Source organism: Oncorhynchus mykiss, chromosome 16 (genome assembly GCF_013265735.2).
Source record: "Oncorhynchus mykiss isolate Arlee chromosome 16, USDA_OmykA_1.1, whole genome shotgun sequence".
NCBI lineage: Eukaryota > Metazoa > Chordata > Actinopteri > Salmoniformes > Salmonidae > Oncorhynchus > Oncorhynchus mykiss.
This window is the reverse complement of record NC_048580.1, coordinates 10,460,100-10,485,075: the sequence shown is the minus strand read 5'-3', so window position 1 is coordinate 10,485,075 and position 24,976 is coordinate 10,460,100. Positions and strand designations below refer to the sequence as shown.

Here is a 24,976-nt window from a genome sequence, read left to right as displayed (position 1 = left end):
ACAGATACTGTGTGGTGAGGCTAGTCTACATGACAGATACTATGTGGTGAGGCTAGTCTACATGACAGATACTGTGTGGTGAGGCTAGTCTACATGACAGATACTGTGTAGGGAGGCTAGTCTACATGACAGATACTGTGTGGGTAGGCTAGTCTACATGACAGATACTGTGTAGGGAGGCTAGTCTACATGACAGATACTGTGTGGGTAGGCTAGTCTACATGACAGATACTGTGTAGGGAGGCTAGTCTACATGACAGATACTGTGTGGTGAGGCTAGTCTACATGACAGATACTGTGTGGGGAGGCTAGTCTACATGACAGATACTGTGTGGTGAGGCTAGTCTACATGACAGATACTGTGTGGTGAGGCTAGTCTACATGACAGATACTGTGTAGGGAGGCTAGTCTACATGACAGATACTGTGTAGGGAGGCTAGTCTACATGACAGATACTGTGTAGGGAGGCTAGTCTACATGACAGATACTGTGTAGGGAGGCTAGTCTACATGACAGATACTGTGTGGTGAGGCTAGTCTACATGACAGATACTGTGTAGGGAGGCTAGTCTACATGACAGATACTGTGTAGGGAGGCTAGTCTACATGACAGATACTGTGTGGGGAGGCTAGTCTACATGACAGATACTGTGTAGGGAGGCTAGTCTACATGACAGATACTGTGTGGTGAGGCTAGTCTACATGACAGATACTGTGTGGGGAGGCTAGTCTACATGACAGATACTGTGTGGTGAGGCTAGTCTACATGACAGATACTGTGTGGTGAGGCTAGTCTACATGACAGATACTGTGTGGTGAGGCTAGTCTACATGACAGATACTGTGTAGGGAGGCTAGTCTACATGACAGATACTGTGTGGTGAGGCTAGTCTACATGACAGATACTGTGTAGGGAGGCTAGTCTACATGACAGATACTGTGTAGGGAGGCTAGTCTACATGACAGATACTGTGTGGTGAGGCTAGTCTACATGACAGATACTGTGTGGTGAGGCTAGTCTACATGACAGATACTGTGTGGGGAGGCTAGTCTACATGACAGATACTGTGTGGGGAGGCTAGTCTACATGACAGATACTGTGTAGGGAGGCTAGTCTACATGACAGATACTGTGTAGGGAGGCTAGTCTACATGACAGATACTGTGTAGGGAGGCTAGTCTACATGACAGATACTGTGTGGGGAGGCTAGTCTACATGACAGATACTGTGTGGGGAGGCTAGTCTACATGACAGATACTGTGTAGGGAGGCTAGTCTACATGACAGATACTGTGTAGGGAGGCTAGTCTACATGACAGATACTGTGTAGGGAGGCTAGTCTACATGACAGATACTGTGTAGGGAGGCTAGTCTACATGACAGATACTGTGTAGGGAGGCTAGTCTACATGACAGATACTGTGTGGTGAGGCTAGTCTACATGACAGATACTGTGTAGGGAGGCTAGTCTACATGACAGATACTGTGTGGTGAGGCTAGTCTACATGACAGATACTGTGTGGTGAGGCTAGTCTACATGACAGATACTGTGTGGGGAGGCTAGTCTACATGACAGATACTGTGTGGTGAGGCTAGTCTACATGACAGATACTGTGTGGGGAGGCTAGTCTACATGACAGATACTGTGTAGGGAGGCTAGTCTACATGACAGATACTGTGTGGTGAGGCTAGTCTACATGACAGATACAGTGTAGGGAGGCTAGTCTACATGACAGATACTGTGTGGTGAGGCTAGTCTACATGACAGATACTGTGTGGTGAGGCTAGTCTACATGACAGATACTGTGTAGGGAGGCTAGTCTACATGACAGATACTGTGTGGTGAGGCTAGTCTACATGACAGATACTGTGTGGGGAGGCTAGTCTACATGACAGATACTGTGTAGGGAGGCTAGTCTACATGACAGATACTGTGTGGTGAGGCTAGTCTACATGACAGATACTGTGTGGGAAGGCTAGTCTACATGACAGATACTGTGTGGGGAGGCTAGTCTACATGACAGATACAGTGTGGTGAGGCTAGTCTACATGACAGATACTGTGTGGGGAGGCTAGTCTACATGACAGATACAGTGTAGGGAGGCTAGTCTACATGACAGATACTGTGTAGGGAGGCTAGTCTACATGACAGATACTGTGTGGGGAGGCTAGTCTACATGACAGATACTGTGTAGGGAGGCTAGTCTACATGACAGATACTGTGTGGGGAGGCTAGTCTACATGACAGATACTGTGTAGGGAGGCTAGTCTACATGACAGATACTGTGTGGTGAGGCTAGTCTACATGACAGATACTGTGTGGTGAGGCTAGTCTACATGACAGATACTGTGTAGGGAGGCTAGTCTACATGACAGATACTGTGTGGTGAGGCTAGTCTACATGACAGATACTGTGTGGTGAGGCTAGTCTACATGACAGATACTGTGTAGGGAGGCTAGTCTACATGACAGATACTGTGTGGTGAGGCTAGTCTACATGACAGATACTGTGTGGTGAGGCTAGTCTACATGACAGATACTGTGTGGTGAGGCTAGTCTACATGACAGATACTGTGTGGTGAGGCTAGTCTACATGACAGATACTGTGTGGTGAGGCTAGTCTACATGACAGATACTGTGTGGTGAGGCTAGTCTACATGACAGATACTGTGTGGTGAGGCTAGTCTACATGACAGATACTGTGTGGTGAGGCTAGTCTACATGACAGATACTGTGTAGGGAGGCTAGTCTACATGACAGATACTGTGTGGTGAGGCTAGTCTACATGACAGATACTGTGTGGTGAGGCTAGTCTACATGACAGATACTGTGTAGGGAGGCTAGTCTACATGACAGATACTGTGTGGTGAGGCTAGTCTACATGACAGATACTGTGTAGGGAGGCTAGTCTACATGACAGATACTGTGTGGTGAGGCTAGTCTACATGACAGATACTGTGTGGTGAGGCTAGTCTACATGACAGATACTGTGTAGGGAGGCTAGTCTACATGACAGATACTGTGTAGGGAGGCTAGTCTACATGACAGATACTGTGTGGTGAGGCTAGTCTACATGACAGATACTGTGTGGGGAGGCTAGTCTACATGACAGATACTGTGTGGTGAGGCTAGTCTACATGACAGATACTGTGTGGGGAGGCTAGTCTACATGACAGATACTGTGTAGGGAGGCTAGTCTACATGACAGATACTGTGTGGTGAGGCTAGTCTACATGACAGATACTGTGTGGGGAGGCTAGTCTACATGACAGATACTGTGTGGGGAGGCTAGTCTACATGACAGATACTGTGTGGGGAGGCTAGTGTACATGACAGATACTGTGTAGGGAGGCTAGTCTACATGACAGATACTGTGTGGTGAGGCTAGTGTACATGACAGATACTGTGTAGGGAGGCTAGTCTACATGACAGATACTGTGTAGGGAGGCTAGTCTACATGACAGATACTGTGTGGTGAGGCTAGTCTACATGACAGATACTGTGTGGTGAGGCTAGTCTACATGACAGATACTGTGTAGGGAGGCTAGTCTACATGACAGATACTGTGTGGTGAGGCTAGTCTACATGACAGATACTGTGTAGGGAGGCTAGTCTACATGACAGATACTGTGTGGTGAGGCTAGTCTACATGACAGATACTGTGTGGTGAGGCTAGTCTACATGACAGATACTGTGTAGGGAGGCTAGTCTACATGACAGATACTGTGTAGGGAGGCTAGTCTACATGACAGATACTGTGTGGTGAGGCTAGTCTACATGACAGATACTGTGTGGGGAGGCTAGTCTACATGACAGATACTGTGTGGTGAGGCTAGTCTACATGACAGATACTGTGTGGGGAGGCTAGTCTACATGACAGATACTGTGTAGGGAGGCTAGTCTACATGACAGATACTGTGTGGTGAGGCTAGTCTACATGACAGATACTGTGTGGGGAGGCTAGTCTACATGACAGATACTGTGTGGGGAGGCTAGTCTACATGACAGATACTGTGTGGGGAGGCTAGTGTACATGACAGATACTGTGTAGGGAGGCTAGTCTACATGACAGATACTGTGTGGTGAGGCTAGTGTACATGACAGATACTGTGTAGGGAGGCTAGTCTACATGACAGATACTGTGTAGGGAGGCTAGTCTACATGACAGATACTGTGTGGTGAGGCTAGTCTACATGACAGATACTGTGTAGGGAGGCTAGTCTACATGACAGATACTGTGTGGGGAGGCTAGTCTACATGACAGATACTGTGTGGGGAGGCTAGTCTACATGACAGATACTGTGTGGTGAGGCTAGTCTACATGACAGATACTATGTGGTGAGGCTAGTCTACATGACAGATACTGTGTGGTGAGGCTAGTCTACATGACAGATACTGTGTGGGGAGGCTAGTCTACATGACAGATACTGTGTGGTGAGGCTAGTCTACATGACAGATACTGTGTGGTGAGGCTAGTCTACATGACAGATACTGTGTAGGGAGGCTAGTCTACATGACAGATACTGTGTAGGGAGGCTAGTCTACATGACAGATACTGTGTAGGGAGGCTAGTCTACATGACAGATACTGTGTAGGGAGGCTAGTCTACATGACAGATACTGTGTGGTGAGGCTAGTCTACATGACAGATACTGTGTAGGGAGGCTAGTCTACATGACAGATACTGTGTAGGGAGGCTAGTCTACATGACAGATACTGTGTGGGGAGGCTAGTCTACATGACAGATACTGTGTAGGGAGGCTAGTCTACATGACAGATACTGTGTGGTGAGGCTAGTCTACATGACAGATACTGTGTGGGGAGGCTAGTCTACATGACAGATACTGTGTGGTGAGGCTAGTCTACATGACAGATACTGTGTGGTGAGGCTAGTCTACATGACAGATACTGTGTGGTGAGGCTAGTCTACATGACAGATACTGTGTAGGGAGGCTAGTCTACATGACAGATACTGTGTGGTGAGGCTAGTCTACATGACAGATACTGTGTAGGGAGGCTAGTCTACATGACAGATACTGTGTAGGGAGGCTAGTCTACATGACAGATACTGTGTGGTGAGGCTAGTCTACATGACAGATACTGTGTGGTGAGGCTAGTCTACATGACAGATACTGTGTGGGGAGGCTAGTCTACATGACAGATACTGTGTGGGGAGGCTAGTCTACATGACAGATACTGTGTAGGGAGGCTAGTCTACATGACAGATACTGTGTAGGGAGGCTAGTCTACATGACAGATACTGTGTAGGGAGGCTAGTCTACATGACAGATACTGTGTGGGGAGGCTAGTCTACATGACAGATACTGTGTGGGGAGGCTAGTCTACATGACAGATACTGTGTAGGGAGGCTAGTCTACATGACAGATACTGTGTAGGGAGGCTAGTCTACATGACAGATACTGTGTAGGGAGGCTAGTCTACATGACAGATACTGTGTAGGGAGGCTAGTCTACATGACAGATACTGTGTAGGGAGGCTAGTCTACATGACAGATACTGTGTGGTGAGGCTAGTCTACATGACAGATACTGTGTAGGGAGGCTAGTCTACATGACAGATACTGTGTGGGGAGGCTAGTCTACATGACAGATACTGTGTAGGGAGGCTAGTCTACATGACAGATACTGTGTAGGGAGGCTAGTCTACATGACAGATACTGTGTAGGGAGGCTAGTCTACATGACAGATACTGTGTAGGGAGGCTAGTCTACATGACAGATACTGTGTAGGGAGGCTAGTCTACATGACAGATACTGTGTAGGGAGGCTAGTCTACATGACAGATACTGTGTAGGGAGGCTAGTCTACATGACAGATACTGTGTAGGGAGGCTAGTCTACATGACAGATACTGTGTAGGGAGGCTAGTCTACATGACAGATACTGTGTAGGGAGGCTAGTCTACATGACAGATACTGTGTGGGGAGGCTAGTCTACATGACAGATACTGTGTAGGGAGGCTAGTCTACATGACAGATACTGTGTGGTGAGGCTAGTCTACATGACAGATACTGTGTGGTGAGGCTAGTCTACATGACAGATACTGTGTAGGGAGGCTAGTCTACATGACAGATACTGTGTGGTGAGGCTAGTCTACATGACAGATACTGTGTAGGGAGGCTAGTCTACATGACAGATACTGTGTAGGGAGGCTAGTCTACATGACAGATACTGTGTGGTGAGGCTAGTCTACATGACAGATACTGTGTGGGTAGGCTAGTCTACATGACAGATACTGTGTGGGGAGGCTAGTCTACATGACAGATACTGTGTAGGGAGGCTAGTCTACATGACAGATACTGTGTGGTGAGGCTAGTCTACATGACAGATACTGTGTGGGGAGGCTAGTCTACATGACAGATACTGTGTGGGGAGGCTAGTCTACATGACAGATACTGTGTAGGGAGGCTAGTCTACATGACAGATACTGTGTAGGGAGGCTAGTCTACATGACAGATACTGTGTGGGGAGGCTAGTCTACATGACAGATACTGTGTGGGGAGGCTAGTCTACATGACAGATACTGTGTGGGGAGGCTAGTCTACATGACAGATACTGTGTGGTGAGGCTAGTCTACATGACAGATACTGTGTAGGGAGGCTAGTCTACATGACAGATACTGTGTGGTGAGGCTAGTCTACATGACAGATACTGTGTGGTGAGGCTAGTCTACATGACAGATACTGTGTGGTGAGGCTAGTCTACATGACAGATACTGTGTGGGGAGGCTAGTCTACATGACAGATACTGTGTGGGGAGGCTAGTCTACATGACAGATACTGTGTGGGGAGGCTAGTCTACATGACAGATACTGTGTGGTGAGGCTAGTCTACATGACAGATACTGTGTAGGGAGGCTAGTCTACATGACAGATACTGTGTAGGGAGGCTAGTCTACATGACAGATACTGTGTAGGGAGGCTAGTCTACATGACAGATACTGTGTAGGGAGGCTAGTCTACATGACAGATACTGTGTGGGGAGGCTAGTCTACATGACAGATACTGTGTAGGGAGGCTAGTCTACATGACAGATACTGTGTAGGGAGGCTAGTCTACATGACAGATACTGTGTGGGGAGGCTAGTCTACATGACAGATACTGTGTGGGGAGGCTAGTCTACATGACAGATACTGTGTGGGGAGGCTAGTCTACATGACAGATACTGTGTAGGGAGGCTAGTCTACATGACAGATACTGTGTAGGGAGGCTAGTCTACATGACAGATACTGTGTAGGGAGGCTAGTCTACATGACAGATACTGTGTAGGGAGGCTAGTCTACATGACAGATACTGTGTAGGGAGGCTAGTCTACATGACAGATACTGTGTAGGGAGGCTAGTCTACATGACAGATACTGTGTAGGGAGGCTAGTCTACATGACAGATACTGTGTAGGAAGGCTAGTCTACATGACAGATACTGTGTAGGAAGGCTAGTCTACATGACAGATACTGTGTGGTGAGGCTAGTCTACATGACAGATACTGTGTGGTGAGGCTAGTCTACATGACAGATACTGTGTAGGGAGGCTAGTCTACATGACAGATACTGTGTAGGGAGGCTAGTCTACATGACAGATACTGTGTGGGAAGGCTAGTCTACATGACAGATACTGTGTGGGGAGGCTAGTCTACATGACAGATACTGTGTAGGGAGGCTAGTCTACATGACAGATACTGTGTGGTGAGGCTAGTCTACATGACAGATACTGTGTGGTGAGGCTAGTCTACATGACAGATACTGTGTAGGGAGGCTAGTCTACATGACAGATACTGTGTAGGGAGGCTAGTCTACATGACAGATACTGTGTGGTGAGGCTAGTCTACATGACAGATACTGTGTGGTGAGGCTAGTCTACATGACAGATACAGTGTAGGGAGGCTAGTCTACATGACAGATACTGTGTGGTGAGGCTAGTCTACATGACAGATACTGTGTAGGAAGGCTAGTCTACATGACAGATACTGTGTGGTGAGGCTAGTCTACATGACAGATACTGTGTGGTGAGGCTAGTCTACATGACAGATACTGTGTAGGGAGGCTAGTCTACATGACAGATACTGTGTAGGGAGGCTAGTCTACATGACAGATACTGTGTAGGGAGGCTAGTCTACATGACAGATACTGTGTGGGAAGGCTAGTCTACATGACAGATACTGTGTGGGGAGGCTAGTCTACATGACAGATACTGTGTAGGGAGGCTAGTCTACATGACAGATACTGTGTGGTGAGGCTAGTCTACATGACAGATACTGTGTGGTGAGGCTAGTCTACATGACAGATACTGTGTAGGGAGGCTAGTCTACATGACAGATACTGTGTAGGGAGGCTAGTCTACATGACAGATACTGTGTGGTGAGGCTAGTCTACATGACAGATACTGTGTGGTGAGGCTAGTCTACATGACAGATACTGTGTGGTGAGGCTAGTCTACATGACAGATACTGTGTGGTGAGGCTAGTCTACATGACAGATACTGTGTGGGAAGGCTAGTCTACATGACAGATACTGTGTGGTGAGGCTAGTCTACATGACAGATACTGTGTGGGAAGGCTAGTCTACATGACAGATACTGTGTGGTGAGGCTAGTCTACATGACAGATACTGTGTAGGGAGGCTAGTCTACATGACAGATACTGTGTGGTGAGGCTAGTCTACATGACAGATACTGTGTGGGGAGGCTAGTCTACATGACAGATACTGTGTGGTGAGGCTAGTCTACATGACAGATACTGTGTAGGGAGGCTAGTCTACATGACAGATACTGTGTGGGGAGGCTAGTCTACATGACAGATACTGTGTGGTGAGGCTAGTCTACATGACAGATACTGTGTAGGGAGGCTAGTCTACATGACAGATACTGTGTGGGGAGGCTAGTCTACATGACAGATACAGTGTAGGGAGGCTAGTCTACATGACAGATACTGTGTAGGGAGGCTAGTCTACATGACAGATACTGTGTGGTGAGGCTAGTCTACATGACAGATACAGTGTAGGGAGGCTAGTCTACATGACAGATACAGTGTAGGGAGGCTAGTCTACATGACAGATACTGTGTAGGGAGGCTAGTGTACATGACAGATACTGTGTAGGGAGGCTAGTCTACATGACAGATACTGTGTGGTGAGGCTAGTCTACATGACAGATACTGTGTAGGGAGGCTAGTCTACATGACAGATACTGTGTAGGGAGGCTAGTCTACATGACAGATACTGTGTGGGGAGGCTAGTCTACATGACAGATACTGTGTAGGGAGGCTAGTCTACATGACAGATACTGTGTGGTGAGGCTAGTCTACATGACAGATACTGTGTAGGGAGGCTAGTCTACATGACAGATACTGTGTGGTGAGGCTAGTCTACATGACAGATACAGTGTAGGGAGGCTAGTCTACATGACAGATACTGTGTGGGGAGGCTAGTCTACATGACAGATACTGTGTGGGGAGGCTAGTCTACATGACAGATACTGTGTGGGGAGGCTAGTCTACATGACAGATACTGTGTGGTGAGGCTAGTCTACATGACAGATACTGTGTAGGGAGGCTAGTCTACATGACAGATACTGTGTGGTGAGGCTAGTCTACATGACAGATACAGTGTAGGGAGGCTAGTCTACATGACAGATACTGTGTAGGGAGGCTAGTGTACATGACAGATACTGTGTGGTGAGGCTAGTCTACATGACAGATACTGTGTAGGGAGGCTAGTCTACATGACAGATACTGTGTAGGGAGGCTAGTGTACATGACAGATACTGTGTGGGGAGGCTAGTCTACATGACAGATACTGTGTAGGGAGGCTAGTCTACATGACAGATACTGTGTAGGGAGGCTAGTCTACATGACAGATACTGTGTAGGGAGGCTAGTCTACATGACAGATACTGTGTGGTGAGGCTAGTCTACATGACAGATACTGTGTGGGGAGGCTAGTCTACATGACAGATACTGTGTAGGGAGGCTAGTCTACATGACAGATACTGTGTAGGGAGGCTAGTGTACATGACAGATACTGTGTAGGGAGGCTAGTCTACATGACAGATACTGTGTGGTGAGGCTAGTCTACATGACAGATACTGTGTAGGGAGGCTAGTGTACATGACAGATACTGTGTAGGGAGGCTAGTCTACATGACAGATACTGTGTGGTGAGGCTAGTCTACATGACAGATACTGTGTGGGGAGGCTAGTCTACATGACAGATACTGTGTGGGGAGGCTAGTCTACATGACAGATACTGTGTGGTGAGGCTAGTCTACATGACAGATACTGTGTAGGGAGGCTAGTCTACATGACAGATACTGTGTGGTGAGGCTAGTCTACATGACAGATACTGTGTGGGGAGGCTAGTCTACATGACAGATACTGTGTGGGGAGGCTAGTCTACATGACAGATACTGTGTAGGGAGGCTAGTGTACATGACAGATACTGTGTGGGGAGGCTAGTCTACATGACAGATACTGTGTAGGGAGGCTAGTCTACATGACAGATACTGTGTAGGGAGGCTAGTCTACATGACAGATACTGTGTAGGGAGGCTAGTCTACATGACAGATACTGTGTGGTGAGGCTAGTCTACATGACAGATACTGTGTGGGGAGGCTAGTCTACATGACAGATACTGTGTAGGGAGGCTAGTCTACATGACAGATACTGTGTAGGGAGGCTAGTGTACATGACAGATACTGTGTAGGGAGGCTAGTCTACATGACAGATACTGTGTGGTGAGGCTAGTCTACATGACAGATACTGTGTAGGGAGGCTAGTGTACATGACAGATACTGTGTAGGGAGGCTAGTCTACATGACAGATACTGTGTGGTGAGGCTAGTCTACATGACAGATACTGTGTGGGGAGGCTAGTCTACATGACAGATACTGTGTGGGGAGGCTAGTCTACATGACAGATACTGTGTGGTGAGGCTAGTCTACATGACAGATACTGTGTAGGGAGGCTAGTCTACATGACAGATACTGTGTGGGGAGGCTAGTCTACATGACAGATACTGTGTGGTGAGGCTAGTCTACATGACAGATACTGTGTAGGGAGGCTAGTCTACATGACAGATACTGTGTAGGGAGGCTAGTCTACATGACAGATACTGTGTGGGAAGGCTAGTCTACATGATATAAATTTATTTATTTATTTATTTGGTTAAACATGGAGCTCAACACAGCTGGGAGTTGAAGTTTAGGCATGAACTCCAAATTCGTTAGTTTTGGCGTTAACTCAGAATGGTTAAAGTTTGGGTTAGGCTTAAGACAAAAATATCAAACAACTATATCGCTGAATTCAATATTTCAACCTTTGGAATCAAAAGCAGATTATGGACATCCAGTATCCCTGTCCACAACGCCGTAGCAAAACAAAAACCTACTGGAAAGTAGCAGCTCTCACTGTTGCCCCTAGTGTCCGGTTTCCATATCATTTTACAACGTCCTCAGACATGGATGGATGTCGAATACTGATTTGTATCATGGATGACCTGGCTGACAGCGGTAGAGAGAGAGAGGTAGAGAGACGTAGACAAAGAGGTAGAGAGAGTGGTAGAGAGAGTGTTAGAGAGGTAGAGAGACGTAGACAAAGAGGTAGAGAGAGAGGTGGAGAGGTAGAGAGAGAGGTAATGAGAGGTCATGTATCTGATGCAGCAGGTCACCTGACATGCTCTGTTAATCACTCCCGTGGTTAAATTGATCGGAGCCGCTCTACATAAGGAACATTGATCAATCTAGCCAAGTGAAAGAGACACAGCAGCTCAATTTGGGAAGAGTCAGAGCCATATAGATTAACTCAGTTTGGCAAGTTTAGTTGAAGATTCATAATGTGTTTTGTGGGTTTTAGAAGCTTTGAGAATGTTCTAATAAGGCAACTTAGAAAGTAGAGTGTGAGAAATATCTGACCGGTCTGCTCTCTATCCCTCTCGTTCTCCCATTACCTGCTCTCTCTTTCATTCACTAGCTGTAGCTCAAATGTAGTAGGTCACTCTGTCTCAGGGAAGTTACTACCATCTTGACAAACTGCTCACAAATTCCACACTGATGGTGTCTGAAAACCCGCCATTATATTACCCACAGAATCACAGGCTAAATTCAGTTGACAAATGTTGAATTCACCTATAAGAGTTCTTGATGGGGTTGAGCTGACCTCAATGACATATTTGATATTCTAATGCGGGGATCATCAACTAGATTCAGCCGCAGGCTGATGTTTTTTGGTGTTGAGATGATGGTCGGAACATAATTACAAATAATTTGGAGTCTGCAAATTGACGGCAAGAAGCCCAGACAGATATAATGCTTGACTAAAACATAATCGTATGAGACCGTGCTTACATTTGTATATGATCATTTGTCTCTATTAAAGGGGAATACTTGGGAATAAAACCACCTGTGGGACAAATTGGGTAGGTTACTTTCTAAATGTAATCCGGTACTAGTTACCTGTCCAAAATTATAATCATTGATGTAACTTTTGGAATACCCAAACTCGGTAATGTAATCTGATTACATTCAGTTACTTTTAGATTACTTTCCCCTTAAGAAGAAGGCAAAAATGTATGTTACCAATTGAACATCTATTGCAGGATAAATCAATGTTAAAGTTTACATGGCTGGCCATATATGGATGTTAAATTTTACTTTATGGGTTGGTTATGTAGTCTTCTTCAAACCCATAGCTATATACTACATATAATAATACGATGCAATGATATCTTTACATTAATATATATCATTTCTAAGTCAAAAAATGGATGTAGCAACTACAGATTGCCCCTTTAAAGTCCATCAAAATTGTGTGAGTTTGAGCATGTGTCCATGTGTCCAGCATGTGTCCACTGTCTGTCCACTGGTTTCAAAAACATTGATTGATGGGCATTGTTCACTTCTTGAATTCAACCATTTTTGGGTTCAAATACACATTTAGATTTGTGAACCAACATCCACAACAACCTAAATACGTAAGATGCAAATAGCTAAATGAGAGAGCAGCAGTGTGATTAACATCAATGCACTATGTAGATATCAATATGTGATATCCGTATCGCCGTAGACTACACCACTGCTGTCATCCTTACCTCCAAGCGTTTATTCAAATTGGATAATCTTTGGATGCCGACAGGTCACACCATTGGAAGACATAGCTTGGACTGTTGCCTACAAAAGCCTATTCCTTCTTTTTTCCCGCGATTCATCCAACACATTTGGTGTTCCATCATAGCGGTCTCTGATTTGTGGTCAGACTCGCTCAGATTGAACAAACTTAAACTTCCGCCTTTTTTCAATGATGATTTGAATGTCATTGAAAAAACGGAGAAGTGTCAAAGATTTATTTGAGCAAACATCCTTTCTGAATTTAAAAGTAATCCTAAAGTAATCATCTAGTTTTTCAAAATTACAGTTGAAGTCAGAAGTTTACATACACCTTAGCCAAATACATTTAAACTCAGTTTTTCACAATTCTTGACATTTAATCCTAGTAAAAGTTCCCTGTCTTAGGTCAGTTAGGATCACCACTTTATTTTAAAAAGTGGTGAGGTGGTGAGTACCCCCAGTGGGTCAGAGGTTTACATACACTCAATTAATACTTGGTAGCATTGCCTTTAACTTGTTTAACTTAGTCAAACGTTTCGGGTAGCCTTCCACAAGCTTCCCACAATAAGTTGGGGGAATTTTGGCCCATTCCTCCTGACAGAGCTGGTGTAATGGAGTCAGGTTTTTAGGCCTCCTTGCTCGCACATGCTTTTTCAGTTCTGCCCGCACATTTTCTATAGGATTGAGGTCAGGGCTTTTTGATGGCCACTCCAATACCTTGACTTTGTTGTCCTTAAGCCATTTTGCCACAACTTTGGAAGTATGCTTGGGGTCATTGTCTACTTGGAAGACCCATTTGTGACCAAGCTTCAACTTCCTGACTGATGTCTTGAGATGTTGCTTCAATATATCCAGATAATTTTCCTCCCTCATGATGCCATCTTTTTTTTTTATGTCAACCAGTCCCTCTTACAGCAAAGCACCCCCACAACACGTTGCTGCCACCCCCATGCTTCACTGTTGGGATGGTGTTTTTCGGCTTGCAAGCCTCCCCCTTTTTCCTCCAAATACAACAATGGGAATTATGGCCAAACAGTTCTATTTTTGTTCCATCAGACCAGAGGATATTTCTCCAAAAAGTACAATCTTTGTCTGCATGTGCAGTTGCAGACCGTAGTCAGGCTTTTTATGGCGTTTTCTCTAGCAGTGGCTTCTTCCTTTCTGTGCGGCCTTTCAGGTTAAGCCGATATAGGACTCGTTTTACTGTGGATATAGATACTTTTCTACCCGTTTCCCCCAGCATCTTCACAAGGTCCTTTGCTGTTGTTCTGGGATTGATTTGCACTTTTCACACCAAAGTACATTCATCTCTAGGAGACAGAATGCGTCTCCTTCCTGAGCTCTATAACAGCTGCATGGTCCCATGGTGTTTATACTTGTGAAATATTGTTTGTACAGATGAACGTGGTATCTTCAGGCGGTCTTGGCTGATTTCTTTTGATTTTCCCATGATGTCAAGCAAAGAGGCCCTGAGTTTGAAGGTAGGCCTTGAAATACATTCACAGGTTTACCTCCAATTGACTCAAATGATGTCAATTAGCCTGTCAGTAGCTTCTAAAGCCATGACATCATTTTCTGGAATTTTCCAAGATGTTTAAAGGCACAGTCAACTTAGTGTATATTTACTTCTGATCCACTGTAATTGTGAAATAATCTGTCTGTAAACAATTTGTTCTAAACTGACTTTTCTGGTTAAATAAAAAAATAAAAACATGTACAAGCCCTTAATAACCAACAGTGCAGTTCACGAAGAGTTAAGAAAATATTTACCAAGTAGACTAAAATAAAAAGTAATAATAAAAAGTAACACAATAAGAATAACAATAACAAGGCTATATACAGGGGGCACCAGTACCGAGTCAGTGTGTGGGGGTACAGGTTATTTGAAGTAATTTGTACATGTAGGTGGGGGTGAATTGACTATGCATAGATGTCCCTTTAAGAGCAGCATAGCAGGGAGGACTTGAGTGCTGATGACACTTTGCGGAAATGAAAGTTAACTTGTGAGCAGGAATTCAATATGGTTACGAACTCTCTCCTACTCTTTACACAAGTTTCACAAGGTCTACCTTTCGTCAAGTCAAAGAGGAGTAAGCACACTCAGGTGAGTAAAGAGAGACATAGATATTTACCTGGAATTCTGCCATAATCCCTGCACTTCCTGTTTTTCCTCCTGTGTTCCACTTTTGGAAAATTCTGATAACATATAGACAGCCTAGTATCAGATCATAAGTCACCTTCTCCAAACAGTAAACGGGCAATAGGCAGTTGCTACATCCATCTTTTGACTTATAAATTAATTATATATATATATATATATATATATATATATATATACATATATATATATATATATATATATATATATACACTACCATTCAAAAGTTTGGGGTCACTTCAAAATGTTCTTGTTTTGAAAGAAAAGCAACATTTTCTTGTCCATTAAAATAACATCAAATTGATCGGAAATACAGTGTAGACATTGTTAATGTTGTAAATGACTATTGTACGTAGCTCAAAACTGCAGATTTTTTATGGAATATCTACATAGGCGTACAGAGGCCCATTATCAGCAACCATCACTCATGTGTTCCAATGGCACGTTGTGTTAGCTAATCCAAGTTTATCATTTTAAAAGGCTAATTGATCATTAGAAAACCCTTTTGCAATTATGTTAACACAGCTGAAAACTGTTATCTGATAAAAGAAGCAACAAAACGGGCCTTCTTTAGATGAGTTGAGTATCTGGAGCATCAGCATTTGTGAGTCTATTCTTGTTCTGGGAAATTAAGGCTATTCCATGCGAGAAATTGCCAAGAAACTGAAGATCTCGTATAACTCTGTGTACTGCTCCCTTCACAGAACAGCGCAAACTGGCTCAAACCAGAATAGAAAGAAGAGTGGGAGGCCCCGGTGCACAACTGAGCAAGAGGACAAGTACATTAGAGTGTCTAGTATGAGAAACAGATGCCTCAATAGTCCTCAACTGGCAGCTTCATTAAATAGTACCCGCAAAACACCAGTCTCAACGTCAACAGTGTGAAGAGGCGACTCCGGGATGCTGGCCTTCTAGGCAGAGTTGCAAAGAAAAGCCATATCTCAGACTAGCCAAAAAAAAGAAAAGATTAAGATGGGCAAAATAACAAAGACACTGGACAAAGGAACTCTGCCTAGAAGGCCAGCATCCCGGAGTCGCCTCTTCACTGTCGACGTTGAGACTGGTGTTTTGTACTTATCCTCTTGCTCAGTTGTGCAACAGGGCCTACCACTCCTCTTTCTATTCTGGTTAGAACCCGTTTGCGCTGTTCTGTGAAGGGAGTAGTACACAGCATTGTACGAGATCTTCGGGCAGGACAGTTTGTCATTATGACCGGGGTATTTGAGGCAAAATATCTAAAGTATCGTATGATTAAACAGACTTCCCAAACATAGGTCTGTTGTAGACCCACTTCCCCTCTGCTTAGCTCATGTCAAAATAAAAGTTCTGCTTGTGCACTATATGTGGACAAAAAACTTGTCAGGGACTTTCATTTTGACTTAAGCTAAGCAGAGAGGAAGTGGGAAAGCTGAGTTAGAAAGCTGATTGAATTTACCTGGGTAAGAGTACAGTACACTCGTGTTAACTCCTTCTCTTTATGATAAAAAGCTTTGTCTATCTCTAAAAACAATGTCAAAACTGTCAAAATTGTTTTGATATCACTACAAAAATGATCTTACATCTAACAATACATTTAGTATTCCGAAAGTTAATTACAGTATAACGATGACTCATTACAGGAATGTCTATACTGTTTAACGTTGATTCATTCCAGGAAGTATTTTAATAGTTGTTTTATTGTGTTCCAGAAATGGCGTCCTCTAGCCGTCTCCTGTCTGAAGAGCAGTTCCAGTGCTCTATCTGTCTGGATGTGTTCACTGAGCCTGTCTCCACTCCATGTGGACACAACTTCTGCAAGGTCTGTATCAGTGGATACTGGGATACAACTGACCTGTGCCAGTGTCCAATGTGTAAGAGGACATTCTACACAAGACCAGAGCTCAATATCAACACAGCATTCCGAGATGTTGTAGATTATGTTAACAGGATCAGAGTCAAAAACAGAGAAAAGTCCCCTGCTGAGGCTGGAGAAGTGGTCTGTGACATCTGCACTAGGATTAAGCTCAAGGCCTTGAAGTCCTGCCTGGAGTGTCAGACCTCTTTCTGCGAGACTCACCTGCAGCCTCATCAGAGAGTCACCGGCCTGAAAAGGCACAAGCTAATAGATCCCGTGGAGAACATGGAAGATAGGATGTGTAAGAAGCATGACAGACAGCTGGAGCTGTTCTGTAGGACTGACCAGACTTGTGTGTGTCAGTTCTGCACTGAGGCAGACCACAAGACTCACCACACCGTCCCTCTAGAGAAAGAGTTTGGAGAGAGGAAGGCTCAGCTGGTGAAGACGGAGCAACATGTATGGCAGATGATCCAGGAGCGACTAGAGAAGGTTCAGAAGATCAAACATTCAGTAGAGTTCAGCAAGAAAGATACACAGAGAGTGATGGCAGACAGTCTGCAGGTTTTCACTGATCTGATGGATTCCATTGAGAAAAGCAAGAAGGAGCTCATTGAGGAGGTTGAGGAGAAGCAGAAAGCAGCAGAGAATCAGGCTGAAGGGTTTATTGAAGAGCTGGAGCAGGAAATCACTGACCTACATAGGAGACACACTGAGCTGGAACAGCTCTCACACACTGAGGACCACCTCCACCTCCTCCAGATCTTCCCATCCCTGTACACCACTCCAAACATCAAGGACTGGTCTGAGATCAGTGTTTACAGTGAGACGTGTGTGGGGAATTTGAGGAGTGTTTTGAGAAGCTTTGTGTCTGAGCTGGAAAAGACAGTGAGGAGAGCATTTTCTGAAAAATTCACTAATGCAATGGAGGACTTTCATGACATCAATCTGAAAAAGATGCAGCAGTATGCAGTGGATGTGACTCTGGACCCTGATACAGCATATGACAGGGTCGTCCAATCTAAGGACAAGAAACAGTTGAGAAAAGGAAGAAAAAATCTCCCTGACAACACAGATAGGTTTCGTTGAAGTTAGTCTGTCCTATGAAGAGAGGGCTTCTCCTCAGCGAGATTCTACTATGAGGTGTAGGTGGAGGAGAGGACTTGCTGGAAGTTAAGGGTACTAATTCCAATTTGATTTTCAGTGTTGTTTCTACACATTAATCACGTTGAGACAAAATGAGGGAATGACCAGTCCTTTGAGGTTTTTGGATTGAAGTTTGCACACCTTGAGTGATATATAGAAATGTACTGAATGATGTATGAAGGAGTGTATTGTTGTTTGTTTGTTTGTTTGTATGTTTTGTTTGATAAATATCACCAGATTGGGTCTGCTGGATGATCGAGATTACTCCCTAAGGATTAGTGGTGACTCTGCGATGAGGTGTCATAGACAGTGTCATAGTGGGAGTATAAACCAATTTGGAAAAATTGTTTCAACAGAATGTGTTGTTACTCGCTTTGACATGTGTTTTGGAGATTTTCATTGGGAATATTGGTAGTATCAATTTGTCATAGGGTAAATTATTGTTTGGATTTCTTGAAACGCTTGACTGGATTTCCTGAATCAGAGGTTCACTGAACTGAATTGTTGAACTGAATTGTCCTTTCTCAAAGTTATGGTGACTACAGATGGTATCTAAATGCATGGAAGGGATCATTTGACCAAACGGTGTAGACCTCAAAACCCCCTCTAACCGGCTGAAGATATGGCACTCAGTTCGGTCCTGTCCTGCACCACTTCTGTCAAGAGACCTGAGTCTGAGCCAGCAACCGGTGTACAGCATCCAGTTGAAGTTATCAACTGCCTTTTCTCTCATGCCCTTCTCTCAGGAGTGTGACAGGAGTGAGCATGGAGAGAGATCCATTCCAAAACTTCTCTTATGTTGCCGGTATACTGGTTGACAAATGGACAATACATAATAGGAGTTGTGGTGGGACTCAGGTGAGACATTGAAATTGGGACATTGTCATGGGCCATCCACTTTGAACTGCGAAGCTATCTGAAAAAAAAAGAAAAAATGCCAGAAGATTGAATGCCGGGAAAGGGAGGGGGTTGGTCAACTGTGCCCGTAAATATTTTAGACTTTTCTGAAATAGTTTATTTTGGGGTATCAGTTTGATTGTGGAGGTCTACACACTGCTAAATGTATAGTAATTTAGGCTAAGAATGCATTGAGATAGTGATCTGTAAATAATCATGATGAGAGAGTTAAAACTAGAATTTTGAGATTAATATTTTGTATGTTAATATAAATGTACATTCTGCCAGTGTTGATGTGTTAAATTGAGGGTTTACATTTTGAGTAATAGAACCAATGTGAATGCTATTCTCAACATGCCTTGGTGAATGGAAAGGTGATCTCTGATCCTGAGAGGGAAACTGATCCTAATCTATTTGACCTATATCCTATTTCATTTATATCCATAACCAAATTGAAATGTTTAATGATAATACTCAGGAATTATAGCAAGTTTGTGCTAACGGTGCATAGCCATAAGTGTTGCCTTATAAATAGTGGGCTCTTGATGCTTGTCCTGGGTTATGTTCATTGGGCAGTAAACGGAAGAAATGTTACTTAAAACATCTTAAGGATTAGCCCCTTTTTTTCAATTTTCACCGAAAATGAAATACCCGAATCTAACTGCTTGTAACTCAGAATCTGAAGCAAGGATATGCATATTCTTGGTACCATTTGAAAGGACACACACGTTTATGGAAACATGAAAGGAATGTAGTAGAATATAACACAATAGATCTGGTAAAAGATAATACAAAGAAAAAAACAACCATTATTTTTCTGTACCATCATCTTTGAAATGCAAGGGAAAGGCCATCATGTATTATTCCAGCCCCGGTGCAATTTAGATTTTGGCCACTAGATGGAATCAGTGTATGTGCATAGTTTTAGACTGATCCAATGAACCATTGCATTTCTGTTAAATTTGTTTTAGCAAGACTGCCTAAATGTGCCTAATTTGTTTATTAATAACTTTTTATGTTCAAAATTGTGCACTCTCCTCAAACAATAGCATGGTATTATTTCACTGTAATAGCTACTGTAAATTGGACAGTGCAGTTAGATTAAACAAGGAGTCACTACATGGATTTGTCCAGCCAGATATGCTCATTTTAGTTTCTATAGATGGTGCTATAGGGATGAAAATTGCCTTTTTTACCATGCTGACCAATGCTCAGTATCAACATGATGATTTGTTTCGTACTGATGAAAAATGTACTCTGACTTAGATTGATGAGAATTGCTTAATGATATTTGTATGTCATTTTAAACTTTGGAATTTTTCTTTTAAGTTGAGAAAAATCTCAAAATGGGGGAATGTGATAGAAAAATTACATATTTACCTGATTTGTTTGATATTAATAGTTAACAGTTATATACTTAACTAATAGTAAGACATTTCTGTTCTATTAAATGTCTGTTTGAACTGAGAGGAGCCTAAAAACCTAAGGCTGGCATTCCATAGATAAGATGTGGTGGGTGTAACCGAGATAGAGAGAGCCTGGAAGAACAGAACAAAGGCCTCAGGATTCATAATTATCCTAGCATGTGGGAAACTAAGATGAGGTGGGGTTACAAATAACACCATAGGGGTGGGACCAGCCATGACTAAGCATTCTTAGAGACCAGCTATGTAAGTAACAGCATTTTTTTGTAAAGGTCACGCTACTTTGCCCAACAGTCAAGTGTTGGGCTGACTAGTCTCATTATTTCAATAATTAATCAATATTAAATAAAGAATTGTTTGACGAAAAGACAAAGTCTCTATCAGTGTGAATTTCCACGACAAAGTCACTCTGAATAAGAGTGTCTGCTAAATTACTCAAATGTAATGTCGAAATGATTCTGTTGAAAACAACGGGTGGACATTTTGGAGGCAGTCTCCTGTTCGTATAGATTGTTCAGATGGCAATGTCAGGACAACAATGTGCACGCTTCAATAGGGCAGAAGTCTGTGTTGTTGGGATTCTGGATGACCAGATAGCTACCAACAATGACAAGGAACTGCCATGTGGGGAATAATAAGTAGCTAGTTTCATCTTGTTCTTGATACCACGTCTTATTTTGAGGTGTTTTGACTGATTATGTCAATGACAATATGGCTAAAATGCTCTAGCTAACCAACAACTGATGATGTATTTGAGAGACAAGGGCTCATTCTGCTAATTTATTTATGTTTTCAATTAACATTGGAGACAAAATATAGTTTACATGTTTCAACGATCTAAGCCAACCACGTCTGTTTTGCCCCATAGTTACGCACACGTTTGTTATGTTAATAAACAAATCACTAATCTATTAAATGTCAGTGATTCAGACCAATTCAGCAATATGGTGTGCTTCAAATTCAAATAACTCTGGCTTCCTGCACCATCAGGAGTTTACCATAGGAATACATAAATGTGCTATCACTATCTACTGGATTTAATGTATATGACCTCAAACTCAACCCTGGACCTCAAAGCCAATTCCACTGCATTTTTTATTGTCCCCCTCTAATCAGGGACCAACAACCTCTCCCTCAATGTGAGCAAGAAAAAGGAGATGATTGTGGGCTACAGGAAAAGGAGGGCTGAACAGGCCACCATTTACATCGACAAGGCTGAAGTGGAGCGTGTTGAGAGTTTAAAGTTCCTTGGTGTCCACATCACCGACAAACTATCACGGTCCAAACACACCAAGACAGTCATGAAGAGGGCACGACAACACCTTTCCCCCTCAGGAGACTGGAACATTTTGGCATGGGTCCCCAAATCCTAAAAAAATCCTGACTGGTTCCATCACCGCCTGGTATGGCAACTGCTTGAACGGCAAGCGGTACCGGAGCACCAAGTCTAGTTCCAAAAGGCTCCTGAACAGCTTCTACCCCCAAGCTATAAGACTGCTGAACAAGCAATCAAACAGCCACCTGGACTACTTACATTTTGTTTTAACACTGCTGCTACTTGCTGTTAATATTCTAGGCATAGTCAATTTACCCTTACCTACATGTACAAATTACCTCGAATAACCTGTACATCCGCACATTTACTCAGTACCGGTGCCCCCTGTACATAGCCTCGCTATTGTTATGTAATTCTACTGTGTTACTTTTTTTATTTTCACTATATTTTACTTAGTAAATATTTTCTTAATTGACTCTATTTATTGACCTGCACTGTTGGTTAAGGGCTTGTAAGTAAGCATTTCACGGTAAGGTCTACAACTGTTGTATTCGGCATATGTGACAAATAAAATTCGATTTGATTTAGACTGGGGACACCAGGTGTGTGCAATTAATTATTAGGTACAACAGAAAAGCAGCCGCATGCCACTTTGCTTAAAAAAAAAACTTGTGAGCAGGAATTACATATGGTAACGAAATCTCATACTCTTTACACAAGTTTCACAAAGTCTACCCTTCGTCAAGACAAAGAGGAGTAAGCACACTCAGGTGAGTAAAGAGAGAAACAGAGATATTTACCTTGACGTGTGGAATTCTGACATAATCATTGCACTTCCTGTTTTTCTTCCCATATTCCACTTTTGGAAAATACTGATAACATACAGTGGGGCAAAAAATATTTAGTCAGCCACCAATTGTGCAAGTTCTCCCACTTAAAAAAGATGAGAGAGGCCTGTAATTTTCATCATAGGTACACTTCAACTATGACAGACAAAATGAGAAAAAAAATTCAGAAAATCACATTGTAGGATTTTTTATGAATTTATTAGCGAATTATGGTGGGAAATAAGTATCAGAATCTGTTGTTCTGAAGAGCAGTTCCAGTGCCCTATCTGTCTGGAAGTGTTCACTGAGCCTGTAAGGTCTGTATCAGTGGATATTGGGATACAACTGACCTGTGCCAGTGTCCAATGTGTAAACAAATATTCCACCGAAGACCAGAGCTAAAAACCAACACACCATTCAGAGATGTTGTAGATCATTTTAAGATGATCAGAATCAGAGACACAGACACAGATGAGTCCCTTGTCGAGGCTGGGGAAGTGTCCTGTGATGTCTGCACTGGGACAAAGCTCAAGGCCCTGAAGTCCAGCCTGGAGTACCTGACCTCTTTCTGTGAGACTCACCTGCAGCCTCATCAGAGAGTCTAATGGACCCCGTTGAGAAACTGGAAGACAGGATGTGTAAGAAGCATGACAGACTGCTGGAGCTGTTCTGTAGGACCGACCAGGCGTGTGTGTGTCAGTTCTGCATTGAGACAGACCACAAGACTCACCACGTCGTCCCTCTAGAGGAAGAGTGTGGAGAGAGGAAGGTTCAGCTGGGGAAGACGGAGCAACAGATACGGCAGATGATCCAGGAGCGACTAGAGAAGGTTCAGAACAAACACTCAGTAGAGTTCAGCAAGAGAGATGCACAGAGCGAGATGGCAGACAGCCTGCAAGTATTCAGTGATCTGATGGATTCCATTCAGAGAAGCCAGGCTGAGTTCATTGAGGTGGTTGAGGAGAAGCAGAAAGCAGCAGAGAATCTGGCTGAAGGGTTTATTAAAGAGCTGGAGCAATAAATCAATGACCTACGTAGGAGACACACTGAGTTAGAACAGCTCTCACACACTGAGGAACACCCCCTCCAGAGCTTCCCATCCCTGTGTACCCCTCCAAATACTAAGGACTGGTCTGAGATCAGTGTTCACAGTGAGCTGTGTGTGGCGAATGTGAGGAGAGTTTTGAGGAGCTCTTTGTCTGAGCTGGAGAAGACTGCTAGGAGAGCATTTTCTGAGCTTGAGGAAAAATTCAACAAAGCAATGGAGGAGTTTCCTGACATCAATCTGAAGAAGATGCAGCAGTATGCAGTGGATGTGACTCTGGACCCTGATACAGCAAATGCCTTTCTCAGCCTGTCTGTGGACGGAAACAAGTGAGAAGCGGTGTACAGAAGCGGCACCCGCTAACACCGCAAAAAGTGTTGGTAGTTTCAATAGCTCTGTCCTGGGAAAAGAGGTCTTCTCCTCTGGGAGATTCTACTATGAGTTGCAGGTGGAGGGGGTGACTTGCTGGGAGTTAGGAGTGGCCAGAGAGTCCATCGACAGGAAGGGGTTGTCACTGAGCCCTGAGAATGGATTCTGGACTGTGGGACTTTAAAAAAGGGATAGTTGTCAGGCCAACAACTCTCCTTCTCTAACTCTATTCATTGAGAAGCCCCAGAAAGTAGTGGTGTTTGTGGATTATGAGGAGGGTTAGGTATCCTTCTACAATGTGGAGGCCAGGGCTCATATCTACTCTTTCATTGGCTACATTCACTGAGAAACTCTATCCATACTTCAGCCATGCTAATCTTGGTGCTGGTAAAAACACTGCCCCATTGGTCATTACTCCTGTCAATTACAAAGACTGAATCAGAGTCCACTATAGTCATGGAGGTTTAAGCAACACAGAATCGGCAATGTAATAAAAATTCCGAACCTGACGACGCTGAAAACAAAACGTGTTTGTTAATGCAGAATGTGAATAAGTGCCTGTCTTCTCTTGTGATTTCTACACTTGTTTTTCCATACTGCTTGTTCCTGCCAGCACCTGGGTCTAGACTGTGACAGAAAAATTACATATTTACCACATTTGTTGGATATTTAACAATGATTTACTCAACAAACAGTAAGATATTTCTGTCCTATGAATGCTGTGTTTTATGGTCTCCACTCTAGCACCCTGCAGCTAATCTGGGTGTAGGGTTTTACTGGAGATAGCTTGAGCTGACAATTGATTGATATTTTGGTGATAAAAACCAACAGCCACATTCCATTCTATGATTAGTGGTGCATGTGAGGCATATGTCTATGTCTGACTGAGCCTGCATTCC

General features: G+C 43.6%; 1 protein-coding gene and 1 pseudogene across 1 annotated transcript; both read left to right on the top strand.

Moving 5' to 3' along the window:
- The first annotated feature begins 16,429 nt into the window (after positions 1-16,429).
- Positions 16,430-21,349, top strand: LOC110491339 (tripartite motif-containing protein 29-like). Its single transcript, XM_021564709.2, has one exon. The coding sequence runs from the start codon at positions 16,950-16,952 to the stop codon at positions 18,180-18,182; it is 1,233 nt and encodes a 410-aa protein (XP_021420384.2). The 5' UTR covers positions 16,430-16,949; the 3' UTR covers positions 18,183-21,349.
- On the top strand, positions 18,862-24,553 carry LOC110492824 (annotated as a pseudogene).
- Positions 24,554-24,976: the final 423 nt, after the last annotated feature.

Coding starts and splice junctions, on each gene's coding strand:
- LOC110491339 (XM_021564709.2), top strand. CDS start 16,950: ATGGCGTCCTCTAGCCGTCTCCTGTCTGAAGAGCAGTTCCAGTGCTCT.